Genomic DNA, 22882 nt, shown 5'->3' with positions numbered 1-22882 from the left:
GGGACATTGATGTAGAATTGTCACAGAGTGTACTGATTGCAGTTTATCAGTATTTGACCCCACTGCTCCCCATTTCCCTCCTTCCCCCCCCATATCCATGCATGGACATACATATATGAAGATAACAGTTCATGCTTTGGATGAATCTAATCCACAGAAGCTTATGCCACAGTGCCAATGCCAAAATTGCAGTGACATGCAACATCCATCATATCTAAAGTGCATCCAGAACAAGGAGGGAGAGGAAAACAAGAACCCAGGCAACCCACTCAGCACACTTAACACTTGGAGCACACTTGGAGTGCTCCACACTTGGAGTGCACTTGGAGTGTGTGTGCTCCACACTTGGAGTGCAGCACACTTGGAGTGGTGGCCTGACATCAGTGCAATGTTGGTACTTTGTCAGCCTGCTGTCAGCATGAGGGCTGCCCAACCACAGCCTACCAAGCAAGGAGCCAATTCCTGAACCTACCCAGCCCCAATGTCCCAGAGAAGCACCCCCAGGGAGGGCAATGGCAGGCGCAGGTGCAATGAGATGACACCCCTGGTGGCCCTAATAATGAGTAATGATAGAGATTTTAAAGGGTTAACCTAACTTCTTCAGATGAGGAAAATAACTGAAATTAGAGCCAAAAACAGGACTAGTGTTTCTGTTAAAAACAGGATAGCCATTATGTCAAGTTGACCTGCACACGAGAACATGCATGTCATAGTTTTCCCAAAAGGGAAATTCCAGGGTCTTGTGTAACCAAAGTTGTGGGACACCACCTGGAGCTAGGTTAGACCGCTAGGTGGTGGTAGGGCTTCAGAGGTGAGGAGGCATTTGGAGTGGGCAGGGTGAGGAACCAGGGTGGGAGGAAGGTGGGACTGGTGGAGCAGGCTCTGCTGTATCCTGAACTATGTATTGGGCCTTCCTGTTTGACCTGGAGTCTCTCAACTCTGCACTGGCAAAATAGCCAGTGCAGACTTGAGAAACCCCATTGCAGGGCTTGGGGCTTCCCCGCAGAGACCTCTGGTGGCTGCTGTGATGTCGCAGGATTCAGCAGTAGCTTTGGAATTTATTTTGGGGTAGACATACATAAGATTGTTCCTAAATCTTCCAGGCGAACAAGTGTGGCTTTTATGTGGGGTTGAACTCTAGTGCTTCAAATGAATTAAGCACTACTGCATTCACAAGTAAATTCACAACAAAGGGTTGTGCCCTTCTGTCTGAAAGTGCCATTCTGTCTAAAAGACTGATTGAAATTATTGTACATAACTGAAACTGACAAGCTTATCTGGGTCTAAATAATTGTGATAATAGGATCTTTAGACAACCACTTCAACCTGGACTTATCTCTCAGTGTTATTAAGAATTGGTACCCAATAATTAATCACAGATTGTGCTACTATAACTTTGGGACAATTAATTCTCAGAGAGTTGCTGAGACACTCCACCAATCAAGGGTGTATACACGTTTGAACTATAATATCCAGGATTTTAACATTAACCACAGAGAATTTATAGGCATACGTAGCAGCATAGCAACCCATACAACGCGTTGTTACTCAAGAAATGAGTTGCAAAAAACTCTGTGCCTAGTTCTGAACATACAGAACTAAGCAAGCACATAGTGATCTGGAATCTGTGAGGACATAGCTTTCCTTGTTTTATTTTTCCGGATATAAAACAGATAAAGGAAAGCAGTTGGAACTCATTTTATCTAGTAGCACTTCAGCTAGATTTCTCTGTTTGTTGTGTGTCCGAGCGCAAGCATTCATATTCAGTATACGTGAAATATCTAAGTGTTTGTAATATATAAACTATATAAAAGTTTTATAGGACTGCAATCCTAAGCAAACTTACCTGGTAGTATGCTCAATTGAACGCAGTGAGACTTACTTCCAAGTATAAGATTGTCTTGTAAGTGAATTTAATGTAGCTTAAATCAACTTGGAAAACCTCTATTGCAGAAGAGTTTCACTTGGGTTTGCAATTTTTTATTTAAAAACAACAACACAAAAAACCTGAACCCTATTTGAGAATCACAACAGTGGAACCTAATGGATGTTAATTATTTCAGATCCGAGCACATTATGCCTTTTAAATGCTGCTGTGGCTTCCTTTCCACACTCCTTACTCAATGGGATTATGAAAGAAAACCATCTTTCTACTAAATAAAGGTCATCATGAGAGATTCAGTATAACACCTGCCAACACTTACATGCTGCCAATAATACAATCTTCTTGTTGCGGTGTAGTTGACAGCATTTACTGTTGACAGCATTTACTCTTGTCTTTGGCAGATCAAGGGACAGAGAGCAAAGCAACCTTTATATCTTGCCCTTTGGAAGTCTCCAACATAGGAGTAGCAAGGCAGTTATATATATATAAAAAATACAACATTTTACAGAAGTATAAATTTACACTAGACACTACTAAAAAGTGGAGTTACTCATACCTATGCAGATATTAAGATAGTGGAACCGATCAGCACTTTGCATCCTATCCCATTTGTAAAAGACTGACCCAATCCTAACTAACTTTCCAGCACCAATACAGATGTGCCAAGAGGATGAGTACTCATCCTGTGGTGGGAGCACAGTCACAAAGACCTCCTCATGGTAAGGGAATGTTTGCTCCCTTACCTCAGGGTTGTATTGAGGCTGCTGGAAAATTGGTTAGAACTGAGATCCCAGAGGTATTTGTATGGGAATAGTTTGTAGGTTCAGGGTGCTTGCCCACCATTCTTGAAGACATGCTTTGCATTTGATACTACTACTTAAAAATAGTGACTGTTCCCCTTAAAAGTAAGTTTTTTTAATTGAACATTGCCATAAGACATTAGCAGTCCAATCTTATCCTTTCCCCCCATTGATGCAGTGATGCCAAAATGGCTACCACTGCATTCTGTGGAGGGCAGTCATGGAGATCTCCTTTAGGTAAGGGAACAATTGTGGCAGGTCTGCATGGACTGGAAAGGGGGTTGGATCTGGTGGCCATTGCTGCTGCCAAACTTGTCCCCTTCTCAGACTGCCTCTGTCTTGTTCTGGCCCCCCCCACCTCCTACCTGTACCAGCAGATCTGCTGGTATGTGGGGAAGGCTCTGGCCTCTGCTATCTCTCCAGTAGTGCACAACTCCTCACACTGCTGGAGAATTCTTTGCTACTGCTGTAAGAGTCTATGATGGCAGAACACTTGAACCCAATAGGATTGGGCTGTAAGATTATTTCAGAGTATTGACTGATGCAGGCTTTACTTTATAACTCTTTTAAACTTCATGTTCAAGAATAAAGCTTCTTCCCATTTCTGAGACCTTTTTTTAACAAAATGAGACTTTAGATCCTATATTCTGTTGAATTACATCAAACTGTATTTACCATAAATATTCCAGCTATTTTAAAGGCCTTTTGTCTGCATCTTACTTAGTCATATGAACAATGGTTTTATTCAACCTAAATGAAGCCATTCTGAAGAACCAAGCACAAGGGATACATTTGCAAAAGTTGCTAATGAAAAATGTGCTCTATACCCAATATCCTTCAAATGCCACTAGTGAAGTTTTGCCAAATAGTTGCATCCTCACAAGAAGTACTGTAGAGAACCAGCTATATGTAAGTTTATTGCTTAAAACGAGCAAATGTTACAAATTGCTTAACAGCCAACATAAAACTTTGCTAATTGCCCAGGCATTCTGGTGCTGTGTGAACTCTATTGTAGATGTAATGGAAATGACACCTGCTATATTTCTAGGAATGACACAGACTGACGGGAATGGCCAGATTGGTAAAACGCTACTGACTGGGTAACTTTAATATGAAAAGTAGCCCAGATCTTCAAATGTAATACATTCTGAATAGCAAATACATTCTGTAGCAAACTATCCAAAGATTAGAGATTCTATAACATTGATTATAAAAAACTGACATTCATCTTCACATTAGTTCTTTGATTATATGGGCACAATCCTAATCAGGTTTACTCAGAAGTAAGTTCTATTTTGTTCAATGGAGCTTACTCTCAGAAAAGTGTGGTTAGGATTGCTGCCAAAGTCTATTAACAATAACTGTGTGTTGAGTCAAGCATACTGCAGTTTAAAGTATGAGAGAAACTGAGGGCCCAATTCTGTTGAACTCTCCAGTGCCGATTCAGCCATGCCAATGGAGTGTGTGCTGTATCCTCCTGTGGGTGGGTAGTTATAGTGGCCTCCTCAAGATGGGACAATGTATGTTCCTTTACCTTGGGGCTGCATTGCAGTAGCACTGGTGCTGGAAAGTTGAATAAGATGAGCTCCCGAGGGTGATTCCAACCATCGCACCTTGGTAACCAGCATGCAGTTTAAGAGAATATATCTTGGGGTTGGGCAAATTGCAGCACAATCCTAACCTGCCCTGGATTAGGCAGGCCGGCAGGCCTGTGCTGCATCCAAGATAGGATTGGGGCTAAAAGTGGCTCAGCTCAGGGCAAGGGGAATTGCTTCCCCTCCCCGGGTAAAGCGGCAACCCCAATGGGGCTATTTGGATCTGCACCACCTCAATTGGTGGTGCAAATCCAAGCAGCCCGGGACTAGCCCAGCCTGCCCAGGAACAGTGTCAGGATCTGGCACAACCACTGGATCCTGGCCCCGCCTCCTGCTTCCTGCCTGCCCCCAGGAACACCTGCTGCCTGCCCTTCCCCACCCTAAAATGCCTCCCTCCCAACTCCTCCCTGCCCTCCCCAGACCCCTGCATTGGCCAACGCAAACTCATCCCCCACCGGCCCGCAACTGCCTCTGGAGTGCACGAAAGTGCTTTACAGCACTTTCATGACACTCCTGGGCCAGCGCAAGTCTGCCAGCCAAACAGCACGTTAGGATTACACCCTTTAGTAAATGCAGTGAAAGAAGATCATGTAGGAAGGAGTGCCCTACACTATGAATCACAGACATTATGCAATATGCAGCAAAACTTACTGTACTTTTGCAGTAGATATATGGTGGGCCAGTGGGAAATCTCTTACTGTAACACAGGGCACAGTGCAGAAAAATTAAAACTACAGATTGATTAAAGATACCTTGGCAACCTCCTTCTAGATGGTTTACTAATGGAAGAAGTTGACTCACTCTAGGAAACATGTCTGGTTTAAAAGTAGATCTTCAGTGAGCCAGGCTCCCACTATGCATTATGAGTGGTCAGCTGGCAATGCTGTTCACATCACTTATCTGTCTGACAGATAGACTGAAGAGTTGAACCCAACATTTTGGTAAAAATAAAAAAACTAACACATCCTGCCGTCACCCTGCCCAGCCACTAACATGTTTCTTTTCCTGCGGGCATGCTGGCCATAAGAGCATGAATATGATTTACCAGCGTTAGTCTTAACATGGGATTTATGCATTATTATTATTATTATTATTATTATTAATACCCTCAGAGATTTAATTTGCTGGTTTGTAGGAAAGGGACAGGCATTTACAGCTTCCTAAAATAGTAGCACCTCTCCAAGGTACTAATTTTCCTGGGTTACAAAGAAAGGAAGATGTCTGGGGAAAGCTGCCCCACTAGTGATCAGAATTAGCTTCTTCCAATACATCTGTTTGCAGCTGATCAGAAGTGACCATAGCTCCATTCCTGCTAAGCAGGGTTGCTCTCAACACTAAATAAACAAAGCACATGCAGCACTCAATTTCCCAGTTTAACAATAAAACCACAGAACAGGATTTTGAAAAAAGTGTTTTCTCTTTAATGAGTTTAGTAACATCAAATCAACAGTACAAAAAATTGTGACTTTTCCGTAACTCTATACATTATTATGGACCACCTGAAAATTGGACTAAAAAGCGTAAGGTCTCTCATTAGTCCTAGCCTACATTTTTGCAGTATACGAAGAGATAGGTATGACCATGCATTTGTGAATGACACAATTCATTAAATAGGAAGATAGAATGATGTGCATTGTATAATAATATACAAAAACATACATTAGTGTATGAAGCCAAATGTTAATTGTGATCAACAAAATCTGAAAGTTACTACACACTGATATTTTTCAATTTCCTAGAGTTTTGGCTTGTTCATTTTTAAATTATTTTAAATAGTAGTAAATTTTTAAATATTTAAAATATATTCCATCTATGAAGACTGTTTACTGGAAGACAGTTTGAGTTTCCTTTAACATATATTACTTAAATCAACAGAAGAAAACAATGCAATGTTCTGGCAAAGATGGCTGTACAATTCACTGATGATGCAAGTAGGAATTTCAACAGAAAAGGTTAAAGGATACATGGCTTCAGATATTCATTTTTAACAGAAAACATTTGTTGGAATGCTAAAGATGCCTATAAATGTATATCCTCTTGCACTGTGTGTCAGTTTGCTTGCTCAGCCTCACTGACACCACATTCTAAGCACATTAGAAGATCAATTCAGGCATTGTTTTAGTGGGTACTGAACGTTTAAAAAAAATCACTTGAACCTGTCTTTATCACAGGAATCCAGGGGCAAGAGTCAATCATTATGTTATAATGCCTGCTTAAGGGCAATATCCAATTCAGCTATACTCCAATCCTAATTTCAATAAAATGGAAGCAGCATATTTAGGTTAGATCTCATCTGCACAACCCTGTGGAACTATCATTATGTAAAGATGTTGAAAATTCTCCAAAGAATTTCCAGGGTACACTCATAATTACTATCTATAAGCAACCAACTGTTAATTCTCAGGTAGCACTGTGGTTATTCTGGTAAAATAGTATCTTAGTCTGGACCATAATCTGGTATTATTTTCCACAATTAATCTTTTAAAAAATTAGGCTTATACCCTAAATTTTACTTTTGTTTGAATAGGGGATGGGAAAGATTTTTGCTCATCTCCTCTAATTTTGCAGCCCTATGTAGTCCTAGAAGACCTCTGAGCCCCCCTCCATTTGGTGGACATGGAGGGCTACAGTGGTGAGGAAGTTTCCTTCTGCAAATTCCCTCGCCTCCCAGACATGTTTCTTAGGGCACAAGCCTTAAAATTCTCACCTACAACTTGTTTTACACAAACGGCATTTCATTCCCCTAAAATTGGCACGCTTTGAACACCTCCAAACACCGCAACAGATTTTTTGTCTGTCTAGGACAGTAGCTCTCCACCCATGTCCAAGGAACGCCTGGAGTTCTCTGGAAGCTTATTAAGGGATTTTCAATGAAAGAATCAATAATGGTAGACAATTGTGCCTGAAATAAACTACCACTCCAGATCCTTTCCTGCAAAGTAGGGCCACAGGCAGTGTTGCATGTATTCTAAGATGCACTCTCAATTCAAGGGGCAATGAGGTCCAATAGGCCTGATCTGCAAGGATAGCCTGCACAGGAGTTCAATGACAGATATGACTGTGCTATATGAACTGTCAACAGACAAGTTCATCTAGAAAGGGTTCTCCAGAGGTAGGAAGTTTGAAATCACTGCATCTGGCAGAAATCAGAAGTGTCCTTTACATTCTGTCATAGTCCTGAGCTGTTTCTTCTATCACTTGATGGAGTTGCTATCAACCATCTTGGGAGTGAAACACAAACCTGAAACTACATTTCTTTCATGGCACAGTGAAACTCCTAGTCCTTTATGCTTCTTGAATAGTTAATTACTTCAGAGCCAAATCTGAGGGCTTGCATAAAGCCTACAGGCCTCTCAGAAGTTTATTTATAAGAACAGAGAAACATAACATTTAAACAAGTTGAAACAACTATTTGGGTTCTTTGCCATCTTTTGAAGAAACCATGGTTGGCAAGTTTCTAGCTTATTATTGTATCATTAATGAGCCAAATAATTTATTCACATGTGCCATTAAAATGCATTTTATACAAAAGCTTGTGCTAAAAGTGTATATTTACTGGTTGCAGAAGAATTATTTTACATTTATGAAGCAGTGACTAATTCTTTAGGCTTTTAATCCCCAAATCAGGAATAAATATGGCAACTCCACCTCCTTTCTATACCTTCCCCCAAATGAGTGGCCTATTTGCACAATGTCCCTAACAATATTGCATTTCTATGACAAAAGGAGGTTTCCACTCCCTCTTCTCAGCATAAAATATGTATAAAGTTTAATATGTACACCTATTGCCAAGGAACATATGTATGCAGAGGTTTCTGAGATATTTAGCAATATTAGCTTCTTCCTTGGGGGTGGATGTATGTCTCACAACAAAGCACATTTGTTTTTACAGCAAAGTTTCAGGATACAGCCCTAACAGCATATAAACCATTAATTTTTCTACATGGCCTGTGAAAGTATAATATACCTACAGTCATAGTAATACAATCTGGCTTTTTCCAAGGCAAGTGTAGTTTGAAATTTTAAGACAGGCAATAATTTAACAAATAACAACAGGATAATATCAAAATTTTCATTTGAATATTTTTTTCTTCAGAGAAATGAAATGGGGGTATCCCATATCCAACATTTTAATTTTTAAAAAACCTTTGAAAATACAGAGGTTGTTCAATGTAACAGAGATATTAAGATCAAAATGCTGCCCTTTGATATTCTGAAATCCTAGTTTAATTGCTCATGATCACAGCCCTTCATTATACTTTACAAATCTAAGGTGCAATGAATATATGTACATCTAAAGAAAATACACCATGCTACATATAAGAATATCCTGGTTGGCTAGTGAATGAGAAATCCTACTTTCTTGGTTGAAATTAAGGCACTAAGTGGCAGTGAAAGGACAAATTTAATTATTTTTATATATTATCTGATGAAGGTACAATAGGATCGGTCCTTTCACAAATCCAAGGACTCATACATTTTGAATCAATGACTGAGGTAAGGCATTCTGCTGGCAAAACAAAGAAAGTTTCCAATTGAACTGAGCTTAACATATTTGTAGTCTTAAGTGGGACTACTAGTCCTACTGAATAAGAACAACTTAGAGGAGAAAGTCAACTACAAAAGTACGTCTGAGAATTTGAAAAGGCACCGAGAATCAAACAGTTCTGCCATTACCAGTTCTAAAAAACATTTTGTCAGCTGTGTTTAACACTGCATATAGTCTATTCAATCATTCATCTTCACTGTTCAGAAGACAAATGTAGTAGCTGTTCATTTAAATTTTCAATTAAGCATGCCATTTTAGTAAGAATGTTTCAGAAAATAAAATGCAGTGTCTAAACACAACTATGCTTATAAAGCCAACTTATAAAGTCTAGTATGTCTTTTTCCTGGGTAACACTGAAGCAAACCTGTATAAACAAAAAGGTTATCTCAGAATACATAGTTTATAATACAAAATTAACATATAAAATGAATAGGATTTACTGAAAACAATGGAAAGTGTATTACAAAGATACATGAAAGAATTTTAAGCCACAATATTTTCTCTGTGAAAAATACAACTGTTATTGAGATAAAATGTACAATTGATTTCTTTCCAAAGGAAAAAAGCACAGTATAAATGAAAATATGTTTTTCTTAAAAAAAACAGGGAAAATAGTTAAGGTATTTTTTTTCAATACAATATAATTTGACACTATATAGCAGTCACAGGATTGCACCAACTCCATGTCCAGTTTCCTGAACATAACAGCAGTAGGAGAAGTCCATAAAGCCGACTGACATTTCTGAATTTGTGATGGTGATAATTCATACACAGAATTTTATATTGTACTTGCTGTGTTTTCAAAATGTACAAGACTTTACTTGATTAAAGTCAGACCAATGTAAATATTAGTTTACCATCCAGACTCTTTCTACTGTTCAGAGTCAGAAAAAGCCATGATCTCCTATGTGTTATTTTTATCATAACCAAAATATATATATTTATATAGTGCATGCTTTAATCATCTGTCAAAAATAAACCTAGGTTATTTCAATACGAGAGTTTACAAAATAGAAAAAATCATTCTTCAGGTTAAAAATGCAGTGAGGTTCATTTGTAGTTCCATTTGAATGGCAGCATGATTTTTCCTTATCAGAAGCCAAGGAACAAAAAACACCACAAATTCCTCTGACTGAGAACAGAATCTGGCATGATCAGAATAAAGCTTCTCTGAACTTACAGGGATGTTGGATTTTGCTTTGTTTTTAATGTGTGCTGTAGGAAAAAAGATGAGTTCTGGGATAATATTTGTTATGAACACTTCTGCTGTACATGATTCAAAAGTTCACCAAATTTCTCAAAGAGATCTTCTACCCATTTTACATTTTTCATGCACTGCTGTACAATTTCCTCCTGGCCTAGATCTGCGTTCTTTTTTTGGACAGAAGAAATCTATTGAGAGTAAAGAAAACAGGACATCATTAGTTTATTGGTATTTACATGCTTCTCATTGCAGAGAATTTCCATGTTTCTCACTGTAGAGATTTTGCAGAGAGATTTTGTTTTAATGTATATCCCAACCCACAAGTATTTTAGTTCAGTTTTATGATAGATGAACAATTTCAGCATAAACAAATGAAAACGAACTTAAAGGGAAGTTTCTAGCAAAACAACAGTATTTTAGCGGAAGCAACTTTTCCAACTTTCCAGTACCAACGCAGCTGCAATGCAGCCCAAGGTTATTTATTTATTTATATTTATTTTATTTACTTTATTTATACCCCACCTTTCTCCCCAAAGGGACCCAAGGCGGTATTTGTTCCCAAAGGAACAAATGTTCCCTTACATTGAGGAGGCCTCTGACTGCCTCCCCTACCACAGGATGCAGTGCATGCACCACTGCATGGCTGCATAGGCAGTGGAAAGCTGGATAGAATTGGGCCCCAAGAGACATTAAAACCCTGCCCGTTTCCTTTCATGCTAAAACTCACAGTAGTGCAGTTCCAGGAATAAAACTCTATCCCATTCTCCTGGAAAAGAAGTGAGATTACTCTTGCTGCTGGAGGGGGGGATAGTTGTCCATCACTAATTTTAGAAATAAGAGGGGTGGTGTTAAGTGTGTACTACATTCCAAGCCAGAGGAGTTCTAGAAAGAAAAAGGATTCTGAGGGATCCCTCACCAGATAAAACCTAGATAGACTGAACATTTTTCCTCTGGGGGGGTTGATTTCACTCTTCCAACCTCATCATCCCAGTATTTTGGTAAGATCAGAATTCAGATACAACTATTGCTTTGTTCTTATGTTGTACACTTTTAGGAAGGCTTCTGTTGGCATTTTTTAATGGGTTGTATCCTAAGGTTTTGCAGGGCACTGCTTTATCACTGAAAGCTCTTTCCATTCCTGGAAATAGCATTCTGCTTGTGCAAAGGACCCCTTGCATGAGCAGGAGTTCTTGCACAAGTGGAATGCTCTTTCTGTTTTCCGCCTACAATGAAGCAATGTTCTGCAAAATCTTAGGAGGCAAGCCCATTCTTAAAGCATGATTTCAATATAATGGCTAAATAACTAATTGCCTAAGATCTTTTAATACTGCTATACATACATCTGATTTTTGCACTGACTATACTACATTAGGTAATGAAAACAAATGACATAAGCTAGAGCAGGGGACTCCAAACTTTTTGGCCAGAGGGCCGCATCAAATATCTGGTACGGCGTTGAGGGCCGGAAAAAAATATTTAAATATAAAATTTATTTAAATAAATTAGAGATGGAACTTAGATGAGTGAATAAGTGAATGAATTGGTTCATTCATTCAACCTCTCTGGCCCTTGAACACCCTCCAGACGCAACCAGAGCATAGTTCCAGGCATATTTGGCCAAGTGGGCCAGAGGCTTTCAGGAGACAAAAGGCTGTCTGCGGGCCAGACAGAGGCCAGCCGTGGGCTGCATCTGGCCCCCAGGCTGGGGTTTGGAGACCCCTGAGCTAGAGAGACTCACCTCTACTTTACACCTCAGAAACATGTGGTATTTGTAATGATGGAGGGAGTGATATAAAGAGCACAATGGTATTTTTTCTGGATCTACAGCAAACTCCTGCAAAGACCAATAGACACTGTTACTCACAGAACTAACTATAAACAACAGGTTTTTTCATACTAATTTGGACCACTCAGAAAAAAACTATATTTGTAAATATTCTTCCTGATACATGAAAAAACATGAAATCACAAATTTTAACATCAAATTGAGTGTACTTTGTCCATTTTGTCCTCCAGGGCAGGAGGTCTGGTCTAGATGGTAGAGCCTCCGTCTGCCTGAAGATAACATCCACAAGGTCGCCAGTTCGCGGCCACCGGCACTGTGTGACCTTGAAGCAGCTGACAAGCTGAAGCCGAGCTATTTCCATCTGCTCTGAGTGTGGGAGGATGGAGGCCAGAATGTGAAGCCAGATTGGAATGAAAACACCTGAATGTAGTGGTTCTTGAAAGAAAGAACCTTCTTTCAATTGTAAAAATCCCTATTTAATAAGGGATTTAAATAAAGCCTGCCTATGTAAACCGCCTTGAATAAAGTCTTGAATAAAGACCAAGAAAGGCGGTATATAAATACCTGTTATTATTATTATTTATTATTATTATTTTGCCTGCTGTGTAATTTTATTTTAAGCAAGCTGGCTAGTTCTTTCAAACAGCAGATATGTTTTGAATTTTCAAGTAGTATCCCTTTTGTTTTGATGGCTGGAATTGGAGACAGAAAGATGCAGACTTCCCTCTTGTGCAGCCTGTCCTCAGTGATATAATCTGTAACACTAAATATACTATCATGTAATTTAGGAACCAATTATTTTTAAAAAGGCATGACTAAAGTAAAACAAATTTAGCACTTTTTGAAAATGTACAAAGAACAATAAAGAAACAACTATGGATTGATACTGTTGTGTTCAAAATATGACAGGGGAAAAACATTAGACACACATACCTGGGCTAATTTAGTGGTTGCTTTAGAGAGCCTCAATGTTTTCTTGTTATAAGCTTTCCCATTCATTTTGATTCTAGAAACTGCACTCACTCCGGTTTTTGTTTTAGAATCACGAGTGATTATTGTCAGTTCAGGAAAGCTTTCCAGAGCAGCCTGAAAACAGAACATAAAAGCAGTGAGTAACAGATTGTGCAGGGTTTACTGGAGAAAACTGGTCTAATATGCCAAAAATTCAACATCAAATCTGGAACTTATTTAAGTGAAGCTACAGATTCATATAATGCTAATAGATGCATATAGCATTAACATTTAATAATGCAGAATCACAGCCAATCACTTTATAAGAGGAAATAAAAACTAGAAATAGAAATCCTTTCTATTTTTAGAAAATTATTGCATTTTTAAATAGCTCCCAACTGTTTTGTTTTACTAACAATGTTATCCATAGAGATTTCAACTGATGTAAAAAGAGCAAATGACCAATGAAAGTATTTCAACTATCAGTACCTTGAATGAGCGCTCTAAGTGTAATTTGGAAAGCAGCCTTCTTCTATTGTCATTTAGCATGCCATCAATTTTTCTCATGTGAGGCAAAAGCAGCTCATCTGAAAAACAAAATGCAATACATTGAACATAGCCAAGCAAGGATCAGCTTAGTACTCATACCCCAACTGTGGTGTCCAGCACAAAATGATGTATTTTCTTGACTGCAAGCTTTGCGGAATGGCACTGATGTGCTTAAATGAAATCATGGCAGTAAACATGGCACATTAGAAGTTACATCATGGTACTAGACAAATTGAGCTACCATGGTGCTGCGGTTGGCTATTTTGAAGTGTGTGCTCCAGGCTGTTGCATACCCACATCTTACTGCCAGCACACTGCTGTCCCAAGCCATCTCCACTTCTGGTGGGATCAGACCATATAAAGCAGTGCAGTACAATACTCTCAGCAGCACTTGAAACATATGCAGAATAATCTACAAGGCCAAGTACCACTTTCTATCCTGTGACACAACACCAGAGGTACTCATAATGGTACTGCTAAGGATAAGGAACAAACAGGATAAAACTCACCCAGAAATTGCAAGAAAATAATCTTATCCATATGGACAAAGTCACCAGCCAGTTTTGACCAACATTCCTCCCTGAATCCAAATATAATGCTCACTTTGGATTGCCAATGAGCATGAAAGTAAGGCCTGTGTAACTCCATCAAGAAAATACTATACAGGGCCCCCCATATCTGCGGATCCTGTATCTGCGGTTTCACATATCACGTATTCAGGATGTGAGGACCACTCTTGCCCCCCCCCCCCATGCACCCAATAAATTATTTTTAAAAGTTATTGGGGCAGAAATCGGTTTGCTTCAACAAGTCAATTTCTTCCCTGGTAACTTTTTAAAATGATTTAATGGGTGCAGGGGGAGGGCATGGGGGTAACACATCACATGTCCATTAAACTATTTTAAAAACTTACTGGGGCAAGCCTTCTTGTTTAAACAGGCTGCCTTTGCAGCTGGCAGGAACAGCAGTGAGGTCTTTGTATTGACCTCACTTGTGTTCTCTGTAACCATTCTGGCTGCTTAAGGAGAACAAAGCAGCCAGAATGGTAAAAGAGAACACGAGTGAGGTCAATAGAAAGACCTCACTGCTGTTCCTGCTGGCTGCAAAAGCAAGCTGTTTAAACAAGAAACTGCACCATGATAAGTTTTTAAAATAGTTTAATGGGCTCACAGCAAGTGGGGGCTGGCAGTTATGCGCTCCCCCGCATGCTCATTACATTGTTTTGAACACTTAACTGGGGCAAAAATTGACTTGGTAAGTGTTCAAAATGGTGTAATGGGTTTTGGAATGGAACCCCCACAGATACTGGGGCACGCCTGTACTGCAACAATGTCCTATAGCAGTAGTGTCCTATAATGCCATGACCTGTTGTGATGATTTGTTGCATTTCAACAGTAAACAAAAATTTTTCTCCCTTGTTTTTAGGGAGACTCTTTGGCTTATATACCAATACAAAAATTAAAGGTAACCAATCAAATGGACCTACCTGTATATTTGCTATAGTCAATGAGGCAAGTAGTCTTTCAAAACTAACATCAAATCAACAGGCAGACTAATACAGCCTCTTCAACACTCAACATTATTTTTAATTAAGCCCTTTTGGATTAAAGTTTAATCATTTTGTCCTGTTCTGAAACAGGTTTTCAGTATTTTACAGTATTAAGCAAAGAATTTTCCAATGTTTTTCTTGTGCACAGTATCTTGGACAAAAATAAAAGCACCTTCAAATATGCTGCATGTTAATAATAAAACACATTAAGTTTCTTATTTGATGAGTAGGCAATTAGTAACCCTTCTTAGAACATACCAAAAACAGGAACCAAATATCAAAGAATGAAGCTGCTTGAGACAGCTTACGAAGGATAAATTTACTAAAAAAAAGAAGAAAATCTTTCATTTTCTTTACTAAAACATGTTTTATTTGTACTAACATACAGAAACAAGCAGGTATCAAACAAAATTCAAAAGCCAGCATACAAATAAACTGAAACTGATCAGAGTGGATTTGACACTACTCAAACCATCTTCCTTTACAGTTACAGTGGGTTTGCTGTATCTGTGAATTTGGGACCCAGAACTTACATTATCCATGGGTCTCTGAACCCATGGGGTCAGACCCATGTGAACCATCTAGAGGTGACACAGATCACCCTGCAGATAAGGAACCATGCAGGTGATTAAATCTGCAGGTTTCGAGGTCCCTGTAATCCCTGGCTTCAGAATGCCTTCTAAGGCCTTTGGGAGGCCTTAGAAGGTCACTCCCCTTTTTGGAGGACAAACCAGAAGTTAAAAGCCTTAAAAGGCCTTCGGAGGCGACCAGCGTGAAGTTCCCATTGCCTCCAGAGGATTACAAGGCCCTCAAAACCTGATTTCATCATTCATAGGTTTCTTTATCTGAGGGGTGTCTAGGAATTGAACCCCCAAATAACACAGGATGCCCTATATATACCATTATATAAAACTGAATTTTAGATTTTTTTTAAAATTCAGATATTCAAACGCAGTCTCATTATTAATTGTCTGACACCAGTTGTAGACATCTTTAGTAAGACAAAACTGCTCCATGATATGGGGACAGGAAGTTTTTTGTTTTAATTTATGTAATAGTATTACTTGAAATGTGGAGTGTTGGGTCATGGAACCAGTACTCTCCAAACTAAAAACATCCAATGGTCTCTAAGCGGGACTACTGTCATAGCAGAAGAGGGGAAGATAACTACTAACTGAAGTGACTAGATTGGAAAGGGTCATCTATAGCTATCTCCATTGCTGATAGCTAGCTGATTTTGAGGAGTCTCTCTCTTTGCTACCAGTTAATCTAGTGCAGGGGTGTCAAATGTAAGGCCTGCAGGCCAGATCAGGTCCACAGAATCTATTTATCTGGCCCATGTGGTGCTTGCCTTATCTCCTGGTCTCCAGCAGCAAGCAAGCAGTAGCTGGAGCAATAATACAGTACAGATCGCGCCTCGTTATCCACTAGTGTTGTTCCGGAACCCTCAGGGCATAAAAAAAATCAGTGGATACCAAATCAATGGAAAAATAGCTTTAAAGACCCACTTCCAGGTTTCTTGCGTCTTCATTGTTGCCCCAGAATGCATTGGTATAGACACTATACGACATTCAGTCACTAGATGGGGTAAATAATGGAATCTAATGGAATGAAATTATAATTATTTATTAATTATTATAATTATTTAACAGTGTGAAGATAGGAAATTTTTTAGGAAGATAGGAAATTTTTGCCTTGTTACAAGGCATTTAAAGGTGACGAGTCAGTATCAGTGGTGAGTCAAATCAGTGGATAACGAGGCATGACCTGTAATGCAGCCAGAAGGAGGAGCCAGCAATAATGCATGTGGCCAGCAGGGGGAACCTAGGAGAAGGAAATGAAGCTCCCAGCAGAGGCGGAAGCTACTTTAATATAAAATGGCCAGAACATGTGTGCCTCACTGCTGTTCCTACCCCCTCTCCCCTGGCTCCTCCTACCAGCCAGGTATTTGATGCAGGTCAGTCTTTCACAAGCTCCAAAATCCTTGATTTTAATACAGCAGTTTACTCAGAATTGAGCTTTTAAATGGGACATAACTATCAGCTAAGCATGTGTAAGGGCTGCAGTATTGAAGTATTTTAAGATGGTGCGAAAGTCTAGTGGATCTCTTTGTGGAAAAAGAGGACTGTGCCAATTGGCCTTTTTTTGGGGTGGGGGGTAATTTTACATTTGTTAGGAATATGAAATATCTTACCCTGGTCTCTCTGGAAGTGTTCAATTCCACCTGTTTTTGCTTGGCCCAGTAAGATGCTCTTCTGTTTGTTATTTGAAAGATGGATTTGGTTTGTATTAAAAATGTTTACTGTTTAGAGATTGTGATCTAAGAGTCTTTATATATTTCAGCCGGTGTTTAATACATCTTATGAATAGGAACTGCTTCGCTTTTCAGTGAGTAGGTTATGCTACTGTACAATTTTTAAAATGATAGTGGTTATGTATTGCTCATTAGCTGCTCTGTGTGGTAGGGAAAATACTAGAGGGAACAATAACTGGGCTCTCCCATATCTTGAAAATATGATCAAGATTTGCACATTTTCTCTTCCATCATTTGCAGCTAATGAATTCCTAGGTGAGAACAAAGTGCGTATTTCTGGTCGCTTCTTGCTTAATGATGTCATATCTGCCCCTCAGTAGGCCCCATGAATGCTAACTTCAGCCCTCTGTGTGAAATGAGTTTGACACCCCTGATCTCTTAACGTAATCTCTTCTCAGCATCTCACATCTTCTTGAGTCCTTCTGCCTGAGCTTGCCTTTCCTTTTTCAGAAAAGTACTGCAACAAGCCCTGCATAGCACTGGAAACATTCTGAGAACATCAGTAGCACAGAAGACACTGGTTTGTGGTGGGCCTTTTGATTGGTGTATATAGCTGTAAAGAAAGATAGACATACATTACTTGACCTGAGCAGATACTAGAAACAACCCTAAACAAACAAACAAAATCTACAGACAATAGATAACATTTGATATATCCTATGCATGCCAGGAAGGGAAATGGAAGAAGCATAGGGCCCAATTCTATCTAACTTTCCAGTGCCAATGCAGCCGCAATGCATACCTGAGGTAAGGGAACAAATATTCCCTGACCTTGAAGAGGCCTCTGTGTCTTGATACCCTACAGCAGGATGCAGTACATGTCCCATTGACATGGTTCCAGCAGCACTGGGATGTTGAATAGTACTGGGCTCAAATAAGCTTATGAAATAAAAGCTGTAGTTGCATGTTGAAAGGTAAACAGGATAATTGGAGAGAACCTCAAGTGCTAGGGATGTCTTCAAAAGCTATTTGGTTTCATATACCTTACTTTGCAATATACATAAAAAGCTGATCTCCCTCCCACCTCCCTCAATCCTGCTCAAAGGGACATCAACCACAATTTGCTAAAATATGTTTTTGATACTTACTCATTTTTGCTGTCAAGTTAGTACTCGGATTCCTGACTGGTACTTGCTGTCTTGCTGTTTAGAAACACATAGGGTTTTGCCTTGGTTCAAGCAAGTGTTCTGCCCCATATGATGGGCCTGGGCATTTTGCAGTGAATCCTGAAACATATCTGATTTTGTGTCAGCCACAACTTCCCTGTGCTTAGTATTTAAAAGGGAACCTTTGCAAGTAGATCAGGTCACCTTCACACCCAGAAACATTTCCACTTGTTCAGTGTAGGAGTTTCAGATCTATTATCACCCTCTGTTTCAGAAGTATAATGTTACTCACAAAAGCTCTCCTGGAGAGGAATGCCTGCCTCAGAAATGCAGCACAATAAGGACAGTATCAGCCCTCCTTTCAGGTTAGAGTCAGGTAATTTCCATCATTACACTAAACTTCTGAGGCCTTCTAAGCATCCCAGAAGTACAGCACAAATTGGGGAAGGTACATCCCCTACTCTACAGCACCAAGATTTGAAGGAAGTGTGGGACTTATTACACTTGCCATGTGGACTCTGTAGATCACCATAAAAAAAGCCACATGACAATTGTATGCAAAGTGCTTTATATAAACCTGGCCTAGGAGAAGAGGATAAATCCAAGCAGTGTAAATCTACTTACCACCACACAACCAAAAAACAATACATCAATCCTGTACATGCCTTCTGTTTACTTAACACTATCAATATTAGACCCAAACTGACCACTTCATTAAAAATTCAGGAGATCCATCTTTCCTCAGAGTAATTGTTTAGTATAAATGATAATTCTTTTAAAGCAACATTCACTCCAAGTACTATCTATTCTCCGTATATTTATTATGTATAGTACATTATGGACAATACCAGCTGTAAAAAATGAGTTATTATCTGTACTTTAAATTTCTAATGATAAGCGGAATAAATTCAAGCCAGCAGCTAAGATCCAAAAAGCTACACTTTTTAGTACTCTGTACCACCAAAAACCATCTAAAAGCTCCATGACCCTCCCAAGTGATGAGGAATGAAGGGCCATGGTTAAAAGAAAAATCAGTAGGCACTTCCTGCCTTCACACAAGTGCTATGCACATGCATTCTGGATAATATGTAGCTTTTGAGCACAAGTATAGAATCATAAATAGTAAAAAGATAAAGCAAGCAAAAGGTTGAACTGTACCATTGCTCTTCTCCAATGCCGCCATTGTATCAGGGTCCAAGGCAATGCTAACAAGCAACTCCATAAAACTCCTAAAGGTTTCCTTCATAGCTCTGGTATTCAAAAAGCGAGCAACTAAGGGTGCTGGAGGTCCATTGTCTGAAATATCAGAATACAAAACCATTGTTCCAATTGTTAGGGGACGAGCTCTAGGTGGGGAAACGTGTTGCATGCAAAAGGTCCCAGGTTTAATTCTTTGCATCTACAGGTAAGGCAAAGAACAATTTCTATCTGAAACCCTATAGAGCCACCACGAGTTAGTAGACAACACTGAACTAGAGGGACAATGGTCTGACTTCACATAAGACTACTTCTTAACTGCATTTTTTAAATTTAAATTGTATCTTTACTAGCATAAAGAGATTTCTTTGCTACTACTCTGGTGACCTCTAGTGGCCATTTGAATGAACAAGAAATAGCAATATCAACAGCAGATGCTACTTTAAAGCAATACTGAAGGATCCATAACAAAAGCAAAACTTCAAAATTTTCAGTAACAACAAATTATGCAATCTCAGATTAAGACAATGAAATAAATCTAATCGGAGAAAGATTTTTAAACAAAATTTTTTAACTTACATTGTAAACACAATCTAGCTCAAAATGTTACTCATTTAAGAAAAAAATCACACAGTTCTTTCTTTGAAAATTTAGGTCAGCAACTGCTGATATAATGAAAATATCAAATTAACATCCAAATAATGATTCTATAAGGGAAAGGTTAAATATGCATTTTAATCGATCATGTCCAATAAAGACAGCGATACCAAGATCTAGTATAGACTTTTCTGCCATGGCATAAATTGTAAGTTGGTCTGGCCTCTAAGAAGGTTTCCTTCCAGTCATACTACACTGTGAAACAATACAGCAAGTTTCAATCCTCACAAATGATGAAACAAGTATTAGACTTTGAAACTGATTATGAACTAGGACAGGAGATGAAATCTCAAGACTACAAACATTCAAAATGTTCCCATTTGCCAAAAAGTTTGCAAAGCATATAACTTTTTGAGGGTTAGACATAAAGAGGAATACAATTACTTTTGACTTGGGGACACGGACCTTCATCGGTTTTGTGCTGAGGTGAAGAGGGAAATTCTTCTTTCCATATCTTCCGTTTCTTTGGTGGCGGTTCAGCCTTTATCTTTGGCTGTTTAGCTTTGGGTTTCACTGAAGAAACTTTTGTTGTCACTGTAGTCATTTTTGGCGCTGGAGGATCAGGGACTTTACTGACACTAGTACTTGGCTTAGAATGTGCAGTCCTGTCCATTAAAAACAAGTAACTGAAACTGTTGCAAGACTGAGCTTCATTTACCTTTAATGCCTATCATATAAGTGAGTGACCAGGGTGCTAACAGATATCCCACAGCCTCACCATCTTGGTCCATCTGCCAAGAAGGAGCAGGACCATTGCTAAATAGTGCCTCCCCTGCTAAGCCCCAACCCGATCCAGAAGGACACCATGGTTGATGGTGTCAAAGGCCGTTGAAAGGTGCAATGGGACCAACATTGACACACTTTTCCTGTCTAGTCCTCGGCATAGGTCATTAATCAAGGTGACCAAGGCTGCCTCCATCCTGTAGCCCAGCCTGAAACAAGCTTGAAGGGGGTCCAGATAATCCAGATGTTTGAAGCAACTAATAATAAAACTTATGAATCTCCACTGTTATAATAGTAAGAGTACAAAAGATTAAAAAATTGCCTATAAAAATCTACACATGTGAAAATAAAAAGTATGAAAATGCTTCTACCTAAATATTAAATAACTTCTACCTAAATATTAAATTTGTTGAATATTCAACATCAAGACACAGAACAATTATATCAAAGTTAAATACCTTGTAGACTGTAAAGGTTTAAGTACTGGTCTCTTGGAACACACTCTGACATACTCTTTCTTGTTTGTGTTGTCTATTAACTTCACATATATTCGTTTGTACTTTGATTTTGCGTCTCCAAAATACCCAAGATACTACAACAAACGAAAACAAAGACACACCACAAAGTATTTCTACATTATACTTAATTTGCACAGTAGACTTTATTAAACAAGAAGGTTTACAAAAAATAAAAAATTAAAGTGACTGAAACACAAATCATAGATTTGACACAGTGAGGTCTATTTGGTTCACCTTTTTCTAAGTACACCCTCTAGCCCAGTGCCTTTCAACCAGTGACATGAATTTCACGGGTGGTACTTCACAGTATGACAGGTGGTATTGGGTCCCACTCCCACAGCAACTGCACAACATTGCTTTGTCTGGCATGAACCCACCAGAAACGGGGCAGCAGTTAACCAGAAGCAAGGTGTGGCTATGTGATGGCCTGGACCTTCAAAAGAGGTGTAGGTCAGATAAGAAGGGTGCAGAGCAGGGATCCAGAAGCAGCAACAACTGAAGAGGCTTCTTCCTTGCTGCAGGGCTGACTGGGGAAGTCACCCATTTTTGCACACAAGAGCACTCAGAAAAGTAGCACCTACAAGGTAGTACTTTGAAAATGGAATTTGCAAAAAACAACAAACAAAAAAACCCCCAAAGACCACAAAAATCACAAAATTGAAAAGCCCTGCTTTAGCACATTAAACCAATTGAGTTTAAGTCAATGGTTTGAATCCTTTGGACCCTTGCAACACAGCATGTCTAGCACTCCCTCAAAATCTGATACTGAGAGAGGACACTCCAGAAAGAATGGCACACTGGACAGAGGGTGGATGATTCACAAAAATTTTACACATACATGCATGCACAGCAAGCAGAAATGCCTTCTCTTGCCGATCACATGCCTTCTGTTTTGAGCAAGAGCCATACTGAATCCAGGCAAAGTCACAGAAAGAAGTAATGTGCTGTTTATGCATGAGTATGAGTTCTCCAACTTAAGTTATTGATAATGGGCAAGATCAGAAGTAATCCACTGGAGAAAAAATAAAACAAAACACTCAATTTTCCTGATTCACACATCACAGCAAACTATGGTTACTGTGAATCAAAAAGCGAAGGAGGACAAAGGCTTCTATTACTGAAAGACCCAAAATCATCACCTTTGACTAAATGTATACACAAACATTCAACTTTAAGAATCACATGCTGTTTTATTTTTAATGCCCTATGCCAGCAATTTTCAACCCTTTCCACCTCATGCCACTCTGACAAAGCACTGAAATTGTCAAGGCACACTATCAGTTTTTTGACAAGGCACACCACACTGCCAACAGGGGGTGCACATCCCCCAATGGCCCTACTAATAAATAACCCTCCCCCACACCTGTGGACCATTGGTGGCAACCAATGTGCTATGGCACACTGGTTGAAAATTGCTGCCTTATGCTGTTCAACACAGAACCTGTTAGGTACTATGAGATTAACCCATTTTTGCCCAGCCCACAGATGTATACATTTGG

The 22882-nt window shown here is 39.2% G+C and overlaps 1 protein-coding gene across 3 annotated transcripts in view; it reads right to left on the bottom strand.

The window, feature by feature from the left end:
• Positions 1 to 5697: 5697 nt before the first annotated feature.
• The window catches only part of QSER1 (glutamine and serine rich 1), a 39929-nt gene continuing 22744 nt past the window's right edge, over positions 5698 to 22882 (bottom strand). For 2 of the 3 annotated variants that reach the window (XM_066638066.1, XM_066638082.1), the window contains exons 7-13: positions 21324 to 21457; positions 20548 to 20747; positions 19447 to 19584; positions 13260 to 13357; positions 12753 to 12905; positions 11772 to 11867; positions 5698 to 10221 (exon numbers count right to left, since the gene is read on the bottom strand). In XM_066638066.1, the coding sequence (XP_066494163.1) occupies positions 10081 to 10221; positions 11772 to 11867; positions 12753 to 12905; positions 13260 to 13357; positions 19447 to 19584; positions 20548 to 20747; positions 21324 to 21457 (960 nt within the window). In that variant the 3' untranslated portion in view covers positions 5698 to 10080. Of the gene's footprint in view, positions 10222 to 11771; positions 11868 to 12752; positions 12906 to 13259; positions 13358 to 15307; positions 17736 to 19446; positions 19585 to 20547; positions 20748 to 21323; positions 21458 to 22882 lie in introns of those variants that run through there. The other variant, XM_066638075.1, reaches the window with a different exon arrangement.

This window comes from Tiliqua scincoides, chromosome 1 (genome assembly GCF_035046505.1).
Source record: "Tiliqua scincoides isolate rTilSci1 chromosome 1, rTilSci1.hap2, whole genome shotgun sequence".
In the NCBI taxonomy this organism is placed as follows: domain Eukaryota; kingdom Metazoa; phylum Chordata; class Lepidosauria; order Squamata; family Scincidae; genus Tiliqua; species Tiliqua scincoides.
This window is presented reverse-complemented; position numbering and strand designations above follow the sequence as displayed.